General features: G+C 49.9%; 2 protein-coding genes across 3 annotated transcripts in view; both read right to left on the bottom strand.

Annotated features, from left to right (window-relative positions):
• Positions 1-482: 482 nt before the first annotated feature.
• Positions 483-18308, bottom strand: LOC142917106 (uncharacterized). Of its 2 annotated transcripts, none has more exons than XM_076061802.1 (9): positions 18241-18308; positions 13828-13932; positions 10105-10589; positions 9446-9672; positions 8622-8844; positions 7872-8092; positions 6983-7205; positions 5688-5869; positions 483-2121 (listed from the first exon to the last, which is right to left on the bottom strand). In XM_076061802.1, exons 3-9 carry the CDS (start codon positions 10226-10228, stop codon positions 2116-2118), a joined length of 1206 nt encoding a protein of 401 aa, XP_075917917.1. In that variant the 5' UTR covers positions 10229-10589; positions 13828-13932; positions 18241-18308; the 3' UTR covers positions 483-2115. The 2 variants fall into 2 exon arrangements, with proteins under 2 accessions (XP_075917917.1, XP_075917916.1); XM_076061801.1 differs by lacking the exon at positions 483-2121 and adding an exon at positions 3832-3959.
• LOC142917090 (RNA-binding protein 47-like) overlaps positions 13477-18993 on the bottom strand; it is a 36681-nt gene continuing 31164 nt past the window's right edge. Inside the window, exon 3 of the mRNA XM_076061787.1 lies at positions 13477-13506. Within this exon, the coding sequence (XP_075917902.1) occupies positions 13477-13506 (30 nt within the window). The remainder of the gene's footprint in view (positions 13507-18993) is intronic.

Here is an 18993-nt window from a genome sequence, read left to right as displayed (position 1 = left end):
CAGTTGGAGGCAGTCGCCCTCCAGTAACAACGGAGGGCGGATGAGCGACGCTCACAACAACCAGCGGAGCGCCGGCCACACCAAGTCGGTGCAGTGGTGCCTCTGTCAGTCATCTTATTGAGCACACGGCACTTGGGTCTGTCCTGTGAGCTGGCAGAGAGCCTTCGACACATCACGTGGCCTCAACACGTAAGACAAAACTATAATTCGTGTTGTAGAGAATGTACCTCCTCCTATACGTGTAACTTTTAAGTGGTATGCCTCGTAACTGATGAATGATCCGAGTGTGCTCCCTATTTCAAAGACAATGAGTTGCTCCAGACGCTTCGTGAAACACAAAAGTACCCTTTGACCTGTATCACAAGAACGGGTCTCACCTGAGTTCTCTCTACAGGTTACTTCCAAACACACACACACTTTGTCCTAACGTCACTTAATCTATGTTTGACCGTTATAAATGAAATGATGCATGTACACACAAAATCAGACAAGTGTTTAATCGAAATAATTGACAGGCATTTTAACAACATTTAATTACTGCAGTGAAATATACTGCATCAGATAATATCTGATTAAGAAGCTATTTAAAAAAATATGCAGCGTCTGCTTAACAGTGGATGTAAAACATACTATTGTAGTGTCATTCAAAACGAGTAGGCCATTGCATGCTGGCGAATTCTAAACATTAGCGACAAATTGCAGAGGGGTCAAATACTTATTTCCCTCATTAAAATGCAAATCAATTTATAACATTTTTTGACATGCGTTTTTCTGGATTTTTTTGTTGTCATTCTGTTCTCTCACTGTTCAAATAAACCTACCATTAAAATTACAGACTGATCATTTCTTCGTCTGCGGGAAAACGTACAAAATCAGCAGGGGATCAAATACTTATTTCCCTCAATGTACATATACACTGTGTGTACACTGTGTGTGTGTATACACAGTGTGTATACAGTGTGTATACACTGTGTACATACACACTGTGCGTGTACACACAGTGTGCGGGTTGACTGAATGAGGCGGTGTCCAGGTCTGGCTCAGGTGTCACTCCGCCACTTGACGGTTAGCCGTGACGGAGACTCAAACTCGGGCGGTGGAGTTCATCGCGCACCGCGCTCACCGCGGCGACAACCGCTCCACCCCACGCGTTATTGAAAGATGAAATTTTCACCGAAAACTTTTGCGGCTGCAGGAATTAAAATATTCCTCATTTGCCGTCTACGTCTACGTGACTTCACCGAAAGAACCGAGAATATCGATGTGAAACACAACACACGATTCGCAATAGCTAAACGGTTTGCGCCTCGGTACATGCTAATTTATGTCCCATTGTCTCTGAAACCCAGTCCCTCCATCTCTGGCTATTTAAGGCCTCGGTACAGAGCTGCTTCACCTCTTAACTGTTTGCGTGTCTCCCCCCATAGGTCTCTCTACGGTATGTATTCTATCACTATCTTAAATTTCACGCTCAACTTACAATTTAACAATCTTTGAAATAGCGTATTCAACCAGACCATGCGTTGTGTTTTAACCGACCGTCTGTGTTGCTTTGTACAGTTTCCAAATTTTGCAAAAACCCTGTTTGATAAGTGTGATGCTCCGTCTCTCTGTATCCCCTGGTATATCTGTGTTAATTCCTTCTCCTTAAGGTCAGTATATATATCTGCGGTTGTGTTTCCTCTACCTGATGATGATTGCTTGCGTTGCAATCGAAAAGTCGCATATTATGTAATTTTATTTTTTCTCATTTCTACGTGACTTTACCGAAAAAACCAAAGATTAATTCAGTGGATGTTTGTTCGATGCGACGTCGGTGTTGGCGCGTAGGGGGCTGCGTATTTGTGGAACGTCGTCGGTTCAGACTCAGAGTTTGCTGCCAGCGGCGGAGACCGCTGTGGCTCGCAGCTGTGGGCTTGTCGGAGCAAACCCCGAACTTGGGGGGGCTTGCCCCACTTCCTCCTCCCTCGGTGGCCGTACCAGACGAGAGCCGCTGACTTCTTTGCCAATGGAACCCATTTCAAAGCGTCTCTTCTTCTGCTGCTGCTACTGCTCACCCAAGCATTGCCGCCACCCTTCCCAGATTGGCAGCTGTGAGCTCGTCGTGAAGATCCCTCATTGCTGCGACGCGAAAGACGACCACGATTACAAACAGCGTCTTACAACGACAATGCAACTGAAGATGTGGATAGCGGCGACTGGGCGCATTGGCAGCTCAGGCTGCAGTACGGGAGAGTTTGATGTGTGCACGACCGTGTCTCGCGTTATATATTAATACATACGCCTACTCGGGATGTGTTTTTTAAGAGAGAAGGGCCTTTGTGGTGCTCGGTTTTTTTGTTATCACCTCTGACGGATTATGGCCCAAGTCGAACTTCGACTTTCATTTGAATGTTCAACCTCTTGACCCCGAGTAAGACTATACGCAGTTAATACCGCTCAGCTTATACAACAACACCTCGCTTTTACAGTTGTGTTTGATCAACCTCTTGACCCCGAGTAAGACAATACGCAGTTAATACAGCTAAGTTTTTACAACAACACTTCACTTTTACAGTTGTATTTGATCAACCTCTTGACCCCGAGTAAGACTATACACAGTTAATACCGCTCAGCTTATACAACAACACCTCGCTTTTACAGTTGAGTTTGATCAACCTCTTGACCCCGAGTAAGACAATACGCAGTTAATCCCGCTCAGCTTATACATCAACACCTCGCTTTTACAGTTGTATTTGATCAACCTCTTGACCCTGAGTAAGACTATACACAGTCAATCCCGCGCAGCTTATACAATAGCCTCGCTTTTACATTTGTATTTGATCAACCTCTTGACCCCGAGTAAGACTATACACAGTTAATCCTGCTCAGCTTATACAACAATACCTCGCTTTTACAGTTGTATTTGATCAACCTCTTGACCCCGAGTAAGACTATACGCAGTCAATCCCGCGCAGCTTATACAACAATAGCCTCGCTTTTACAGTTGTATTTGATCAACCTCTTGACCCTGAGTAAGACTATACACAGTTAATCCTGCTCAGGTTAAACAACAATAACCTCGCTTTTACAGTTGTATTTGATCAACCTCTTGACCCTGAGTAAGACTATACACAGTTAATCCTGCTCAGGTTAAACAACAATAACCTCGCTTTTACAGTTGTATTTGATCAACCTCTTGACCCTGAGTAAGACTATACACAGTCAATCCCGCGCAGCTTATACAATAGCCTCGCTTTTACATTTGTATTTGATCAACCTCTTGACCCCGAGTAAGACTATACACAGTTAATCCTGCTCAGCTTATACAACAATACCTCGCTTTTACAGTTGTATTTGATCAACCTCTTGACCCCGAGTAAGACTATACGCAGTCAATCCCGCGCAGCTTATACAACAATAGCCTCGCTTTTACAGTTGTATTTGATCAACCTCTTGACCCTGAGTAAGACTATACACAGTTAATCCTGCTCAGGTTAAACAACAATAACCTCGCTTTTACAGTTGTATTTGATCAACCTCTTGACCCTGAGTAAGACTATACACAGTTAATCCTGCTCAGGTTAAACAACAATAACCTCGCTTTTACAGTTGTATTTGATCAACCTCTTGACCCCGAGTAAGACTATACGAAGTTAATCCCGCTCAGTTTATACAATAGCCTCGCTTTTACAGTTGTATTTGATCAACCTCTTGACCCCGAGTAAGACTATACGCAGTTAATTCCACGCAGCTTATACAACAATACCTCGCTTTTACAGTTGTATTTGATCAACCTCTGCGCACCTTATTCGTACGTAACTGGAATTGTAAATCCACGTGAGGCAGGTAGGACTTGTGACAGCCTTTATTACGAACGAGCTTTACTACCCGGCTTCGCCCGGGACTTGGATTATCGTCTTGGATTAATTTAATATTCCCTTTTATTTCACTGGAAAACCCTGAAAAAACATTGATGCCTGCAAGAAAGAAAAACATCCGAAACAAATCAATTTAACTAAATCGGATGTCTTTCACTCAAGGAAATTGAACCTTAACCAGGCAACTCGGAAATGGAATGATGTGGCGAGCTGAGAATCGTCGCGTTCCCTTAGAAATTCCAGACGGCGTAAGCTGTGCAAATTTCATGACGATTTAAAGCTTTCGTGACTGCAAGGATTCATCTTCTTTGGTTCTTTCGGTAAAGTCACCAACACGTAGAATGAGAATAAAATAATAAATTAATAAAATAACACAATAAAATTCTCACGACGTTTTGGCCACAACACAAGTGGCCCTCTTCAGGTGAAAGGAACAGACCTGTCGTCCAACCTGAAGAGGGCCACTTGTGTCGTGGCCGAAACGTCGTGAGAATTTTATTGTGTTATTTTATTCTATTAATTTATTATTTTATTCTCATTCTACGCAGCGACTTTACCGAAAGAACCAAAAACGAAATTTCATGACGTTGGAGGGTCAGCGTTCGAGAGTTTTTTGCCGCTTCGCACAAACAGACGAATCTTTATTTTATTTCGATTTAAAGCTTTCGTGACTGCAAGGATTCATCTTCTTTGGTTCTTTCGGTAAAGTCACCATCACGTAGAATGAGAATAAAATAATACATTGATAAAATAAGATAATTTTATTGTCTTATTTTATTTTATCAATTTATTATTTTATTCTCATTCTACGTGGTGACTTTACCAAAAGAACCAAAGAAGACTTTATTTTATTATTTTATTGTTTCCCTTCAACGTGACTTTACCGAAAGAGCTAAGAAGACGAACCTTCTGCTTTGTGTTTATGAGGGCGAACTGGAAACAGCCGCGTTGACTCAGAACATCGAGACAATGATGCGGCGCGTCTGTGCGGGACACACGGCCTACGCGGAGGCTTGGGGAGGGATGACGTCAGCAGGCAGACCGCGTGACGCTGCCGCATGCCGGTGACATCACAGACGCGACGTCACCGCTCACTTGACGTGCAAAATACACGAGTCTATTTTTATACTTTTTGCATTGTGTACAGTCTGGAAGCTACCCAAATGCCAAATTTCAAGTTTGTTTTGCATGTTGGGAGGCACACTAAACATTACTGCTCAGCGCCAAACGTTTGTTTAACGTTTGTTTAATGTTGTGAAAAAGAGTGCCGGGGTCACTCTTTTCACAGTGAACATCTACGTAGCCACCGTGATGAGGATGATGATGATGATGGCAGAGACATGCAAACTACTCCCCCTTTATTATCATTGTTACCATTATTATCGTTGTTTTTATCATTATCATTGTTATTAAAACTAGTTTATTGCACTTACAAGTGACTGCCAATCCACCACCACCACCACCACCTCCACCACCACCACCACCGCCACCACCACCACCTCCACCACCACCGCCACAGCCACCTCCACCTCCACCACAACCTCCACCGCCACCGCCACCTCCACTGCCTCCGCCACCACCACCGCCACTACCGCCTCCGCCGCCACCGCCACCGCCGCCGCCGCCTCCGCCTCCGCCGCCGCCTCCGCCATCGCCACTGCCACCGCCACCGCCGCCACCGCCACCACCGCCACCACACACCGTCACCGCCACCTCCACCGCCACCACCACCACAACACACCGCCACCGCCACCTCCACCACCACCTCCACCACCACCTCCACGACCACCACCACCCCCACCACCACCACCACCACCTCAACTGTACCTGCATCTCCACCTCTCCGCCGGTCGACTCTCTCCTCGCCCTCCGCGTCTGCGTGAGGCAGAAGGCGGCGACGCCGGCGATGGCGGTCAGCAGGAGGAAGCCGGCGGTGCAAGAAACGTCGCCCGCCGTCAAGGGAGCGGCCGAGACGGCCTCCACCGTGACGGAGACATCGGGAAACATCGCTGACACGCACACGGAGAGCACACACACGGTGACACACGGGGAGCATACACACACACGGTGACACACGGTGACACACGGTGACACACGGGGAGCACACACACACACACACGGTGACACACGGTGACACACGCACGGTGACACACGGGGAGCACACGCACGGTGATACGCGGTGACACACGGTGACACACGGTGACACACACACGGTGACCCCGCCTCCACTGTGACAGGGACGTTGGTAAACATCGCTGACGCACGCGGGAAGCACATGGTGACACACGGTGACACACGGTGACACACAGTGACACACACACGGTGACACACGGTGACACACGGTGACACACGGGGAGCACACACACACACACACGGTGACACACGGTGACACACGCACGGTGACACACGGGGAGCACACGCACGGTGATACGCGGTGACACACGGTGACACACGGTGACACACACACGGTGACCCCGCCTCCACTGTGACAGGGACGTTGGTAAACATCGCTGACGCACGCGGGAAGCACATGGTGACACACGGTGACACACGGTGACACACGGTGACACACACACGGTGACACACGGTGACACAAGGTGACACACACACGGTGTTACACGGTGACAAGCGGGGAGCACATGGTGACACACGCACGGTGACACACGGTGACACACGGTGACACACACATGGTGACACACGGTGAGCACGGTGACACACACACGGTGACACACGGTGACACACGGTGACACACGCACGGTGACACACACACGGTGACACACACACGGTGACACACAGTGACACACGGTGACGCACGGTGACACACGGTGGCACACGGTGACACACACGGTGACACACGGTGACACACACACGGTGACACACGGTGACACGCGGTGACACACACACGGTGACACACGGTGACACACACACGGTGACACACGGTGACACACACACGGTGACACACGGTGACACACGGTGACCTTGGGGTCACTCTTGTTGTCACATCTCCCTAGCCACCGTGATGATGACGATGATGACGATGACAGAGAGAGACGCAAACTCCACATATACAGCAGCAGCAGGCGTCGTCAGGGTCGGGATGAAACCCACGACCTCCTGCGTACCAGGCGAGGCGGTCAACATCTTCCCGGCCCCCGCGATCGTCGTGGCGGCGAGCGTGCGGCCCCCCGCCGGCGTCTCGCCCGGCACGACGAGCAGCCAGGCGGAGCGCCGAGCGAACCCCACGGCGTTGACCGCCAGGCAGGTGTAGCGGCCCGAGTCGTCCGTGCTGACGTTGCGCAGGTAGAGGACGTTCGTCTCCACGTCCGTGACCTCCACTTCGACCGTCTTGACGCGAACCGACGGGCGGCACGGAGAGAGCGAGGCGGGAGGAAGTCAGAATCTTGCGTTCCCACGCCAACGTGGGGTTTATATTTTTGTATTTGTTGTCACTCAGCGAACGCGTAGAGTCTGAGCCAAGCGGGGAGCTGCTGGGTCCTGTTGTGTTGAGGGCGACGTCGGACTCCGCTGAGATTGGGTGGGTGGGTGGGTGAGTGGGTGGGTGGGTGAGTGAGTGGGCGAGTGAGTGGGTGAGTGAGTGAGTGGGTGAGTGAGTGGGTGAGTGGGTGGGTGAGTGAGTGAGTGAGTGGGTGGGTGAGTGAGTGAGTGGGTGAGTGAGTGGGTGAGTGTGTGAGTGGGTGGGTGAGTGAGTGAGTGGGTGAGTGAGTGAGTGGGTGAGTGGGTGGGTGAGTGAGTGAGTGAGTGGGTGGGTGAGTGGGTGAGTGGGTGAGTGAGTGGGTGAGTGAGTGAGTGGGTGAGTGAGTGTGTGAGTGGGTGAGTGAGTGTGTGAGTGGGTGAGTGAGTGTGTGAGTGTGTGAGTGGGTGAGTGAGTGTGTGAGTGGGTGAGTGGGTGAGTGAGTGTGTGAGTGTGTGAGTGGGTGAGTGAGTGAGTGGGTGAGTGAGTGGGTGGGTGAGTGGTGAGTGAGTGAGTCCCCTCGTGCCTCGCTCGCTCACCGTGACAATGCGTACGTAGGGCGAGCCGTTGGGTGCTTCCAGACTCCCATTCACCTCCACGTGCTTGAGCCACTGCACGTGGTGGTGGTTGTTGTGGTGCTCATCGCCACCATTGCTGCCCTTCAGAACGACGCAGCGGAGCTGAGCGTCGCTCCCCACCACCGCCGTGACGTTGGCCGGGAGGCCGTCCTGCAGGGAGGGGCGCTGGGGCTGGCCCCGCCCTGCACGCCGGGGGGAGGGGGGAGGGGGGAGCCACCCCCCGGGTGGTGTCGGGGTCAGGACGAGCGTCGGGGGTCACGGGGTCAAGGAGGGAGGGAGGAGAGGGAGGAGAGGGAGGGAGGGAGTGTGACACACAGTGTCACACAGTGTGTGACACTGTGTGTCACACACTGTGTTACACACTGTGTGTCACACGGTGACACACACACGGTGACACACGGTGACACACGCACGGTGACACACGGTGACACACGGTGACACACACACACAGACGGTGACACACGGTGACACACGCACGGTGACACGCGGTGACACACGGTGACACACACACGGTGACACACGGTGACACACGGTGACACACGGTGACCCCGGCAGTGGCGAGAGACACTGCCGGGGTCACTCTTGTTGTCACGTCTCCCTAGCCACCGTGAGGATGATGATGATGACAGAGAGAGAGACGCAAACTCCACAAATATACAGCAGCAGCAGGCGTCGTCAGGGTCGGGATGGAACCCACGACCTCCTGCGTACCAGGCGAGGTGGTCAACATCTTCCCGGCCCCCGAGGTCGTCGTGGCGGCGAGCGTGCGGCCCCCCGCCGGCGTCTCGCCCGGCACGACGAGCAGCCAGGCGGAGCGCCGAGCGAACCCCACGGCGTTGACCGCCAGGCAGGTGTAGCGGCCCGAGTCGTCCGTGCTGACGTTGCGCAGGTAGAGGACGTTCGTCTCCACGTCCGTGACCTCCACTCCGACCGTCTTGATGCGAACCGACGGGCGGCACGGAGAGAGAGAGACGAGAGGAAGTCAGAATCTTGCGTTCCCACGCCAACGTGGGGTTCATTTTTTTGTATCTGTCGTCACTCAGCGAACGCGTAGAGTCTGAGCCAAGCGGGGAGCTGCTGGGTCCTGTTGTGTTGAGGGTGATGTCGGCCTCCACTGAGTTTGGATGGGTGGATGGGTGAGTGAGTGGGTGGGTGGGTGGGTGAGTGGGTGGGTGGGTGGGTGAGTGAGTGGGTGGGTAGGTAGGTGGGTGGGTGAGTGGGTGAGTGAGTGGGTGGGTGGGTGGGTGAGTGGGTGGGTGGGTGGGTGAGTGAGTGGGTGGGTGGGTGAGTGGGTGTGTGAGTGGGTGAGTGGGTCAGTGAGTGGGTGGGTGAGTGGGTAAGTGGGTGAGTGAGTGAGTGGATGAGTGAGTGAGTGGGTGAGTGGGTGAGTGAGTGGGTGAGTGAGTGGTTGAGTGAGTGAGTGTGGGTGAGTGGGTGAGTAAGTGGGTGAGTGAGTGTGGGTGAGTGGGTGAGTGAGTGGTGAGTGAGTGGGTGAGTGAGTGGTGAGTGAGTGCCCCCGTGCCTCGCTCGCTCACCGTGACAATGCGCACGTAGGGCGAGCCGTTGGGCGCCTCCAGGCTCCCGTTCACCTCCACGTGCTTGAGCCACTGCACGTGGTGCTGGTGCTGCTGGTGGTGGTGTTCATCGCCGCCATCGCTGCCCTTCAGAACGACGCAGCGGAGCTGAGCGTCGCTCCCCACCACCGCCGTGACGTTGGCCGGGAGGCCGTCCTGCAGGGAGGGGCGCTGGGGCTGGCCCCGCCCTGCACGCAGGGGGGAGGGGGGAGCCGCCCCCCGGGTGGTGACGGGGTCAGGACGAGCGTCGGGGGTCACGGGGTCAAGGAGGGAGGGAGGGAGTGTTACAGTGTGTGTGTATAACACACAGTGTGTGTAACACACAGTGTATATAACACACTGTATATAACACAGTGTATAACACAGTGTGTATAACACACTGTGTGTAACACACACACACAGTGTGTGTGTTATACACACACTGTGTGTGTGTGTAACACACAGTGTTACACACACACACAGTGTCACACACACACACACTGTGTGTGTGACACTGTTAGTGTCACACACACTGTGTGTTAGTGTCACACACTGTGTGTGTGACACTAACACAGTGTCACACTGTCACACACAGTGTGACAGTGTGACACACTTTGTGAGCTCCCCACTCGTCTCGTTACCTTCGTGAGCGGTCACCACCGCGTAGACGGCGGTGGCGGCGACGCAGACGGCGAGGAGAGACCCCAGACGCCTCCTCCTCCTGCTGCTGTACAGAGACGTCGTGCGGACAAATCCCGAAGCCATGGAGCTGATGGTGGTGGTGCTGGATCGTGGTGGTGCTGGATCGTGGTGGTGGATCGTGGTGCTGGTGGATCGTGGTGGTGGATCGTAATGCTGGTGGATCGTGGTGGTGGTGGTGCTGGTGGATCGTGGTGGTAGTGGATCGTAATGGTGGTGGTGCTGGTGGTGGTGGTGCTGCTGCTGCTGCTGCTGGTGGTGCTGAGGGGGGTGGTGGTGCTGGTGGTGGTGCTGAGGGGGGTGGTGCTGGTGGTGGGTGGTGCTGATGGGTGGTGTTGCTGCTGGTGGTGCTGCTGCTGGTGGTGCTGGTGGTGGTAGTGGTGGTGCTGCTGGTGCTGCTGGTGGTGGGTGGTGCTGATGGGTGGTGCTGGTGGTGGTGGTGTAAAAATTCCGCGTGCGTACAGGGAGGGAGGGGTCAAGTTTTGACAGATTTTTGCGTGCCGACTAAATTGATGGCCCCTTAATGGTTTTATTACATTTCATATTATAATATTAAATATATAATACACCTTTTTGTTCATAATTCTTTTTATAGATTTATTTCATATAATATAGCATTTTATTTTAATGGTTATATTATATTTTATATTTAATATGTTATAATAAACAATTTTTTACGTAAAAAATATATTTATAAGTCTCCACAGAGCTACGTAGCTATTTTTCAGAAGCGACCTGGCCACAAATGAAAGTTCAACTTAGTTGGCTTATCACGTGGACATGGATCGCAGCCAAATACCGGAGGACCCGGAGAAACATCCACACGATCACGGAGAGAGAGACACAAACTCCAAATATACAGCAGCAGCAGCAGGCATCGTCAGGATCAGGATCGAACCCACGACCTCCTGTACATCAGGCGAGGTAGTTAACATCTCATAGCCACCGTGATGAGAGGCACACAAACTCCAAATATACAGCAGCAGCAGGCATCGTCAGGGTCAGGATCGAACCGACGACCACCTGTATACCAGGCGAGGTAGTTAACATCTCTCAGGGACATGATCTAACCCACGACCACCTGTATACCAGGCGAGGTAGTTAATATCTCACAGCCCCCGTGACGATCGTCAGGGTCAGGATCGAACCCACGACCTCCTGTATACCAGGCGAGGTAGTTAACATCTCTCAGGGACATGATCTAACCCACGACTTCCTGTATACCAGGCGAGGTAGTTAACATCTCTCAGGGACATGATCTAACCCACGACTTCCTGTACACCAGGCGAGGTAGTTAACATCTCTCAGGGACATGATCTAACCCACGACCTCCTGTACACCAGGCGAGGTAGTTAACATCTCACAGCCCCCGTGATGATCGTCAAGGTCAGGATCGAACCCACGACCTCCTGTACACCAGGTGAGGTCGGTAACATCTCAGCCACCGTGATGAGAGGCACACAAACTCCAAATATACAGCAGCAGCAGGCATCGTCAAAGTCAGGATCGAACCCACGACCTCCTGTACACCAGGCGAGGTAGTTAACATCTCTCAGGGACATGATCTAACCCACGAACTCCTGTAGACCAGGCGAGGTAGTTAACATCTTTCAGAGACATGATCTAACCCACGACCTCCTGTTGACCAGGCGAGGTAGTTAACATCTCTCAGGGACATGATCTAACCCACGACCTCCTGTAGACCAGGCGAGGTAGTTAACATCTCTCAGGGACATGATCTAACCCACGACCTCCTGTACACCAGGCGAGGTAGTTAACATCTCTCAGGGACATGATCTAACCCACGACCTCCTGTACACCAGGCGAGGTAGTTGACATCTCTCAGGGACATGATCTAACCCACGACCTCCTGTACACTAGGCGAGGTAGTTCACATCTCTCAGGGACATGATCTAACCCACGACCTCCTGTACACCAGGCGAGGTAGTTAACATCTCTCAGGGACATGATCTAACCCACGACCTCCTGTAGACCAGGCGAGGTAGTTAACATATCTCAGAGACATGATCTAACCCACGACCTGTACACCAGGCGAGGTAGTTCACATCTCTCAGGGACATGATCTAACCCACGACCTCCTGTAGACCAGGCGAGGTAGTTAACATCTCTCAGAGACATGATCTAACCCACGACCTCCTGTACACCAGGCGAGGTAGTTCACATCTCTCAGGGACATGATCTAACCCACGACCTCCTGTAGACCAGGCGAGGTAGTTAACATCTCTCAGGGACATGATCTAACCCACGACCTCCTTAATACCAGGCGAGGAATTAACATCTCTCAGGGACATGATCTAACCCACGACCTCCTGTACACCAGGTGAGGTAGTTAACATCTCTCAGGGACATGATCGAACCCACGACCTCCTGTACACCAGGCGAGGTACTTAACATCTCTCAGGGACATGATCTAACCCACAAACTCCTGTAGACCAGGCGAGGTAGTTAACATCTCTCAGGGACATGATCTAACCCACGACCTCCTGTAGACCAGGCGAGGTAGTTAACATCTCTCAGGGACATGATCCAACCCACGACCTCCTGTATACCAGGCGAGGTAGTTAACATCTCTCAGAGACATGATCTAACCCACGACCTCCTGTACACCAGGCGAGGTAGTTAACATCTCCCAGCCACCACTGCGCCCACTACTGACGGTGCTCCTGTAGAGTCTCAATGCGTGACGCGTGATTTACCGACGGCGATGTAAAGTGGGGGGTGGGTGGGTGGAGGCCTCCGTCCGTTGCTGCATTGAGAATGACCGCAGTGGATATCCAAAACCTTTGTTCTGACTGCTGCAACGTCCCTGCTGCGTTGTGGGAGCGGCGGTGGCGGTGCAGCGATTTGGTGGCGTGGAGCTGCACCCTCCAGAGGGGTCCTGCTCCCCAAGTGTGAGGGCACGAGCTGGATTGGCTCTTGACCATCACCCCGGTCGTGACCTTGACCTTGATGCTCCTGACTTTGACCTTTACCCCGTGCCTGACCTTGACCCTGCCCCCCCCCCCCCCCCCCCGAGGGCGGTGTCGCCGTAGGTGCTGCTGCTCGCTACTAGCACCACTTGCCCCTACAACCTGTTACAGTCTACATGGGGATGGGGAGATAGTTGTCTTGGCATTGACATTTTGAGTTTAAGTTTCGAGATACAAAAAAAATAATGAAAGTGAACACAGACATTGGGATGATGTTTGTATTTTATTTTTCTTTGCAACTAATTTTTCTTCGTGAGAATTGTAAAATGCAAAGGGGGGGTGGGGGGTGGTGGGGGGTGCAGTAACGAACAGTCACGTGACAACTCAGCGGCGGTCGATGTTGTCGAAGAGCCCCTGACGTGAAATGAACCAAACGGAAGTCAAAATCGAAATTCATTTATTTTGGGCGACTCCGTTCCCACCGCGCACGTAAACGCCGTGACCCACCTGGCGCTGAGATAATTCTGTCCTCGTCGTGCGTCGTCCAAGCACAGCAGCGAGGACGAATGCGCAGACTGAACAAAACTTTGATTAGCGCATCGTGTAAAGCTCGTCGAGAGGAATAGTTCGCCTTCAACAGATATACAATGGCGTCGCAACGCAGTTCGTGCGAGAGCCGGGGGCTTACGGGACCCCGAGGTCACACCATGAGGTTCGAATGTGTGAAGGTCTTACCAGATTCAGAGGGCAAGGGGTCCACCCAGTTGAAATGGACGGTGGAGTCTTCCGGACGAGAGAACGAGGCAGGGTGCCCAATGAGACGAAAGAGAGACAACCACGCTGAGAGGTGTCACAGCAACAACAACAACAGCAGAAGCAGCAACAACAATGGCAAGAACAGCGTTAGGGGCACGGTTCCACGTCCACACGGACATCGGTGCCTCGCCGACCACGAGTTTGGGCCTAGTGGGTCGCCCACGTGGAAGAGCCTGGTTCTTGCCTAGTAATGCACGGTGTTGTGTCTGCTGCTATATTAACCAACTGTTCGACCAAAACCATGAAAACACACAAACTGCAGTTATAGTGCGCATTGAATAATCCTTGGCTGAAAGTTACGTAAAGTAGCTTACCTGATAATAGCGAGTGGAGTTAGTATTATATCCTTCTGTTTTGCAAAGTTAGCGAGGGTAGAGTTTGTATGATCTCCCCCTGTTCTAGAGAGTGGAGTTTGTATGATCTCCCCCTGTTCTACAGAGTGAGTGCAGTTTGTATGATATCCCCGTTCTAGAGAGTGGAGTTTGTGTGATATCCCCCTGTTCTACAGAGTGAGTGGAGTTTGTATGATCTCCCCCTGTTCTACAGAGTGGAGTTTGTATGATCTCCCCCTGTTCTACAGAGTGAGTGGAGTTTGTGTGATCTCCCCCTCTTCTACAGAGTGAGTGGAGTTTGTATGATCTCCCCCTGTTCTACAGAGTGAGTGGAGTTTGTATGATCTCCTGGCGGACCACAAATTTCAGAAGAGTGTTAAATTTCATGTTCAACCTTTGGATTGCAGATACCAGCATAGATAGAATGAAAAATACGAGGTACACGGTCAGTAGAAATACATATACAAGTCCACCAAGAGGTAAGGAGGGAGGAAAGACGGACAGGGAGGCAGAGAGAGAGGGGGGGGAGGGATGAACAGAAGCTTAAATAGGAAATACGGTTGGAGGGGGGGAGGGGCCAGAGCGAGAGCGGCAGCTCAAACACGCAACATCTTACACATACAAAACGGCAACTCAAAAAAGGACCACCTCTTGTAAATACAAAACGGCAGCTCAAAAAAGGGTACATCTTACACATAATTACAACGGTAACTTGTAATTATGTGCTGTCCTCCAGACAGTCTCGTCCCTTCACCTGATGAAGGCCGCTTGTGTTGTGGCCGAAACGTCGTGATTTTTGTTATTTTATTTTTTACCTACGTGACTTTACCCAATAGCACCAAAGAGTATGGATCCTAGCAGTCACGAAAGCTTTAAAATCTAGAATAGAAATGTAATGCAATACAACACAGAGAGTCGGCCAACATAAGAGTCAACACCCCACCTGGTTGATAACGTTCTTCCAAAGATTGCTCAATTTGAAAGAGAGACAAAACACAGACACGGAGACACATAGACAGAGAGAGATAACACAGAGACACACAGAGAGAGATACATACAGTGAGGGAAAAAAAGTATTTGATCCCCTGCTGATTTTGTACGTTTGCCCACTGACAAAGAAATGATCAGTCTATAATTTTAATGGAAGGTTTATTTGAACAGTGAGAGACAGAATAACAACAAAAAATCCAGATAAACGCATGTCAAAAATGTTATAAATTTACTTGCATTTTAATGAGGGAAAAAAGTATTTGACCCCTCTGCAAAACATGACTTAGTACTTGGTGGCTAAACCCTTGTTGGCAATCACAGAGGTCAGACGTTTCTTGTAGTTGGCCACCAAGTTTGCACACATCTCAGGAGGGATTTTGTCCCACTCCTCTTTGCAGATCTTCTCCAAGTCATTAAGGTTTCAAGGCTGACGTTTGTCAACTCGAACCTTCAACTCCCTCCAGATTTCCTATGGGATTAAGGTCAGGAGACTGGCTAGGCCACCCCAGGACCTAAATGTGCTTCTTCTTGAGCCACTCCTTTGTTGCCTTGGCCGTGTGTTTTGGGTCATTGTCATGCTGGAATACCCATCCACCATCCATTTTCAATGCCCTGGCTGAGGGAAGGAAGTTCTCACCCAAGATTTGACGGTACATGGCCCCATCCATCGTCCCTTTGATGCGGTGAAGTTGTCCTGTCCCCTTAACAGAAAAACACCCCAAAGCATGTTTCCACCTCCATGTTTGACGGTGGGGATGGTGTTCTTGGGGTCATAGGCAGCATTCCTCCTCCTCCAAACACGGCGAGTTGAGTTGATGCCAAAGAGCTCCATTTTGGTCTAATCCGACCAAAACACTTTCACCCAGTTGTCCTCTGAATCATTCAGATGTTCATTGGCAAACTTCAGACGGGCATGTATATGTGCTTTCTTGAGCAGGGAAACCTTGCAGGTGCTGCAGGATTTCAGTCCTTCACGGTGAAGTGTGTTATCAATTGTTTTCTTGGTGACTATGGTCCCAGCTGCCTTGAGATCATTGACAAGATCCTCCCGTGTAGTTCTGGGCTGATTCCTCACCGTTCTCATGATCATTGCAACTCCACGAGGTGAGATCTTGCATGGAGCCCCAGGCCGAAGGAGATTGACAGTTTTTTTGCGTTTCTTCCATTTGCGAATAATCGCACCAACTGTTGTCACCTTCTCACCAAGCTGCTTGGCAATGGTCTTGTAGCCCATTCAAGCCTTGTGTAGGTCTACAATCTTGTCCCTGACATCCTTGGAGAGCTCTTTGGTCTTGGCCATGGTGGAGAATTTGGGATCTGATTGATTGATTGCTTCTGTGGACAGGTGTCTTTTATACAGGTAATGAGCTGAGATAAGGGGCACTCCCTTTAAGAGTGTGCTCCTAATCTCAGCTCGTTACCTGTATAAAAGACACCTGGGAGCCAGAAATCTTTCCGATTGAGAGGGGGTCAAATACTTATTTCCCTCATTAAAATGCGAATCAATTTATAACATTTTTGACATGCGTTTATCTGGATTTTCTTGTTGTTATTCTGTCTCTCACTGTTCAAATAAACCTACCATTAAAATTATAGACCGATCATTTCCTTGTCAGTGGGCAAACGTACAAAATCAGCAGGGGATCAAATACTTTTTTCCCTCACTGTAGGCACACAGAGAAACAACGCCTCAGTGTCGAGGCCTTAAATAGAGAGAGAGGGGGGCAGAGAGAGAGGGGAGGGGGTGTAGAGAAATCCGTGAGTCAATGCAAGGCCGTAGCCATGGAGTCAACATTGGGGGGGACCAAATCTACCAGGGGGTCTGGGGTCCCCCCCCCGCCAGAAAGAAAAATCTAAATTTGAAAACTAATTTCCTGACATTTCCTAAAATATTGAAAAATTTCACTAACACATGGGATGGAATTTTTGTTTTATTTGATACAATAATGTATAATATTGTATTGTATTACATTGCTCTGTGTTGTTTATTCTTTAACTTTTCTTGTTTCATAGTATGTATTGGCAGAGATTAGGGATTCATAAAGTACAAGGCAATCATACAAACACAAATCTACGCATTGTTACGTGAAGACAAGTCCACATTTTGTGGCCAAGGTTTAGCAAATTGTTTTTATTAACATAGCATAGCAATTATTATTTTAAATAACATTTTTAATGCAATATATTTTGAGCATATTTGATTATTGGGGGGGGATATGTCCCCCACCAATATATATCATAACTATTATAACATTATCATTACGGCCTTGTGTCAATGAGAGATTTGGAACTTTGGTGACTGCAGGAAATAATAATAACACGAGCACACGCAGAGAGAGAGAGAAAGCTCACTTATAATCTTGGTTCTTTCGGTAAAGTCACCACGTAGAAGGGAAACAATAAAATAATAAAAATATAAAACAATAAAATTCTCACGTTTCGACTGCAAGACGAGCAATCATCATCAGGTGTGAAAACCACAGCAACACAAGAACATTTTCTTGCTGATGGTTTTCACACCTGATGATGATTGCTTGTGTTGCAGTCGAAATGTCGTGAGAATTTTATTGTTTTATATTTTTATTATTTTATTGTTTCCCTTCTACGTGGTGGTAACTTTACCGACAGAACCAAGAATATGAATCCCTGCAGTCAAGAAAGCTTTAAATCAAAAGCTCACTTAATCAAACAAACTGAGTAAAATTTGGAAATGTAATGCAATGCAACACAGAGAGTCGGTCAACACACAATAAACGCATAGCCTGGTAGATTACTTTCTTACAAAGATTGCTCAACTAAGCGAGATAATTGAAGCAAACGCGATCAGGCGAGGGCAGGAGGCAAGGCCCCGCGTGGCTAGGCCCCGCGTTGTAAAGTTCCAACCTGGACATCGATTCCCATGCTCGCTGCTACTCAATTGACATCCCTACGAGAGAGCGAGGCTCTACCTTGGTAAACAACAACCACCAGCACAACGACCACCACCACAACCGCGATGAGAATTTCTCACCTCGGATTTCAGTTCACGCGCGGAGCGGCAGATTTCTGTTACATCGTGACGTCACCCGGCAGCAGGAGATGACGTCACTTGCGTGGTACAAGACACTCCCCTCCCGCAACGAGCGGGTCCTAATTTAAATAAATTATGTTAATGAGCCCGGGCCATACGTGGAGGGATGGGGCGTGGGTGCTGAAACCCGTTGCAATAAACTCGCGACGGCCTTCACGAATATATTATGTTAATGAGCCGCCAGTCACCGGGCGTAGCTTTGCCCAAATAAGGATTGTACAGATAACGGAAGTGACCCAGGCAGAGGTGGCGTCACGCTCAAGGGCGCGGTAGACGGGGTGGGGTGAATACCTTGGTGACATGACGTCCTAGCGAGGGACACCTCCCCCTGGCGTTTCACGCCGATGAGGTGATGCTGAGTAGTGATGTCACAGAGCGGGATTGGAGTTTAAGTTGATTTAGATTCATTTTCCATTGCTCCCTCCCTTGAACTCAGCAACAACAACAACGTGGACATTGCATCCCACTGGGAATTTTAGCACACAGCGTTGGTGTACGGTGCTTTTTTCAGGAATATTTTGCTGTTTTTTATTCATGGATTTTCTGTTTGCAGTCACACAAAGTAGTCACTTTAAGATGTGTTTCTTGTTCGTGTTTGTTGTGGTTGCACTTGATTCAAGAGCCGAATGGCTCACAGTGGTATACCAAAATAAATAAACTGAAATTATTGTGTACACTCTGTGTGTGTACACA

Source organism: Petromyzon marinus, unplaced genomic scaffold (genome assembly GCF_048934315.1).
Source record: "Petromyzon marinus isolate PM22_M1 ecotype Great Lakes invasive population unplaced genomic scaffold, UKy_Petmar_22M1.pri1.0 PM_G_Scaffold_41, whole genome shotgun sequence".
NCBI lineage: Eukaryota > Metazoa > Chordata > Hyperoartia > Petromyzontiformes > Petromyzontidae > Petromyzon > Petromyzon marinus.
This window is presented reverse-complemented; position numbering and strand designations above follow the sequence as displayed.

Excerpts from the sequence above, each read along its gene's own strand:
- LOC142917106 (XM_076061801.1), bottom strand. The coding sequence starts at position 10,228 with ATGGCTTCGGGATTTGTCCGCACGACGTCTCTGTACAGCAGCAGGAGG. Across the intron at positions 8,093-8,621 it reads GATGTTGACCACCTCGCCTG|GGCGGGGCCAGCCCCAGCGC; the intron begins GTACGCAGGAGG and ends CCCGGCGTGCAG. Across the intron at positions 5,870-6,982 it reads GATGTTGACCGCCTCGCCTG|CGATGTTTCCCGATGTCTCC; the intron begins GTACGCAGGAGG and ends TGTGCGTGTCAG.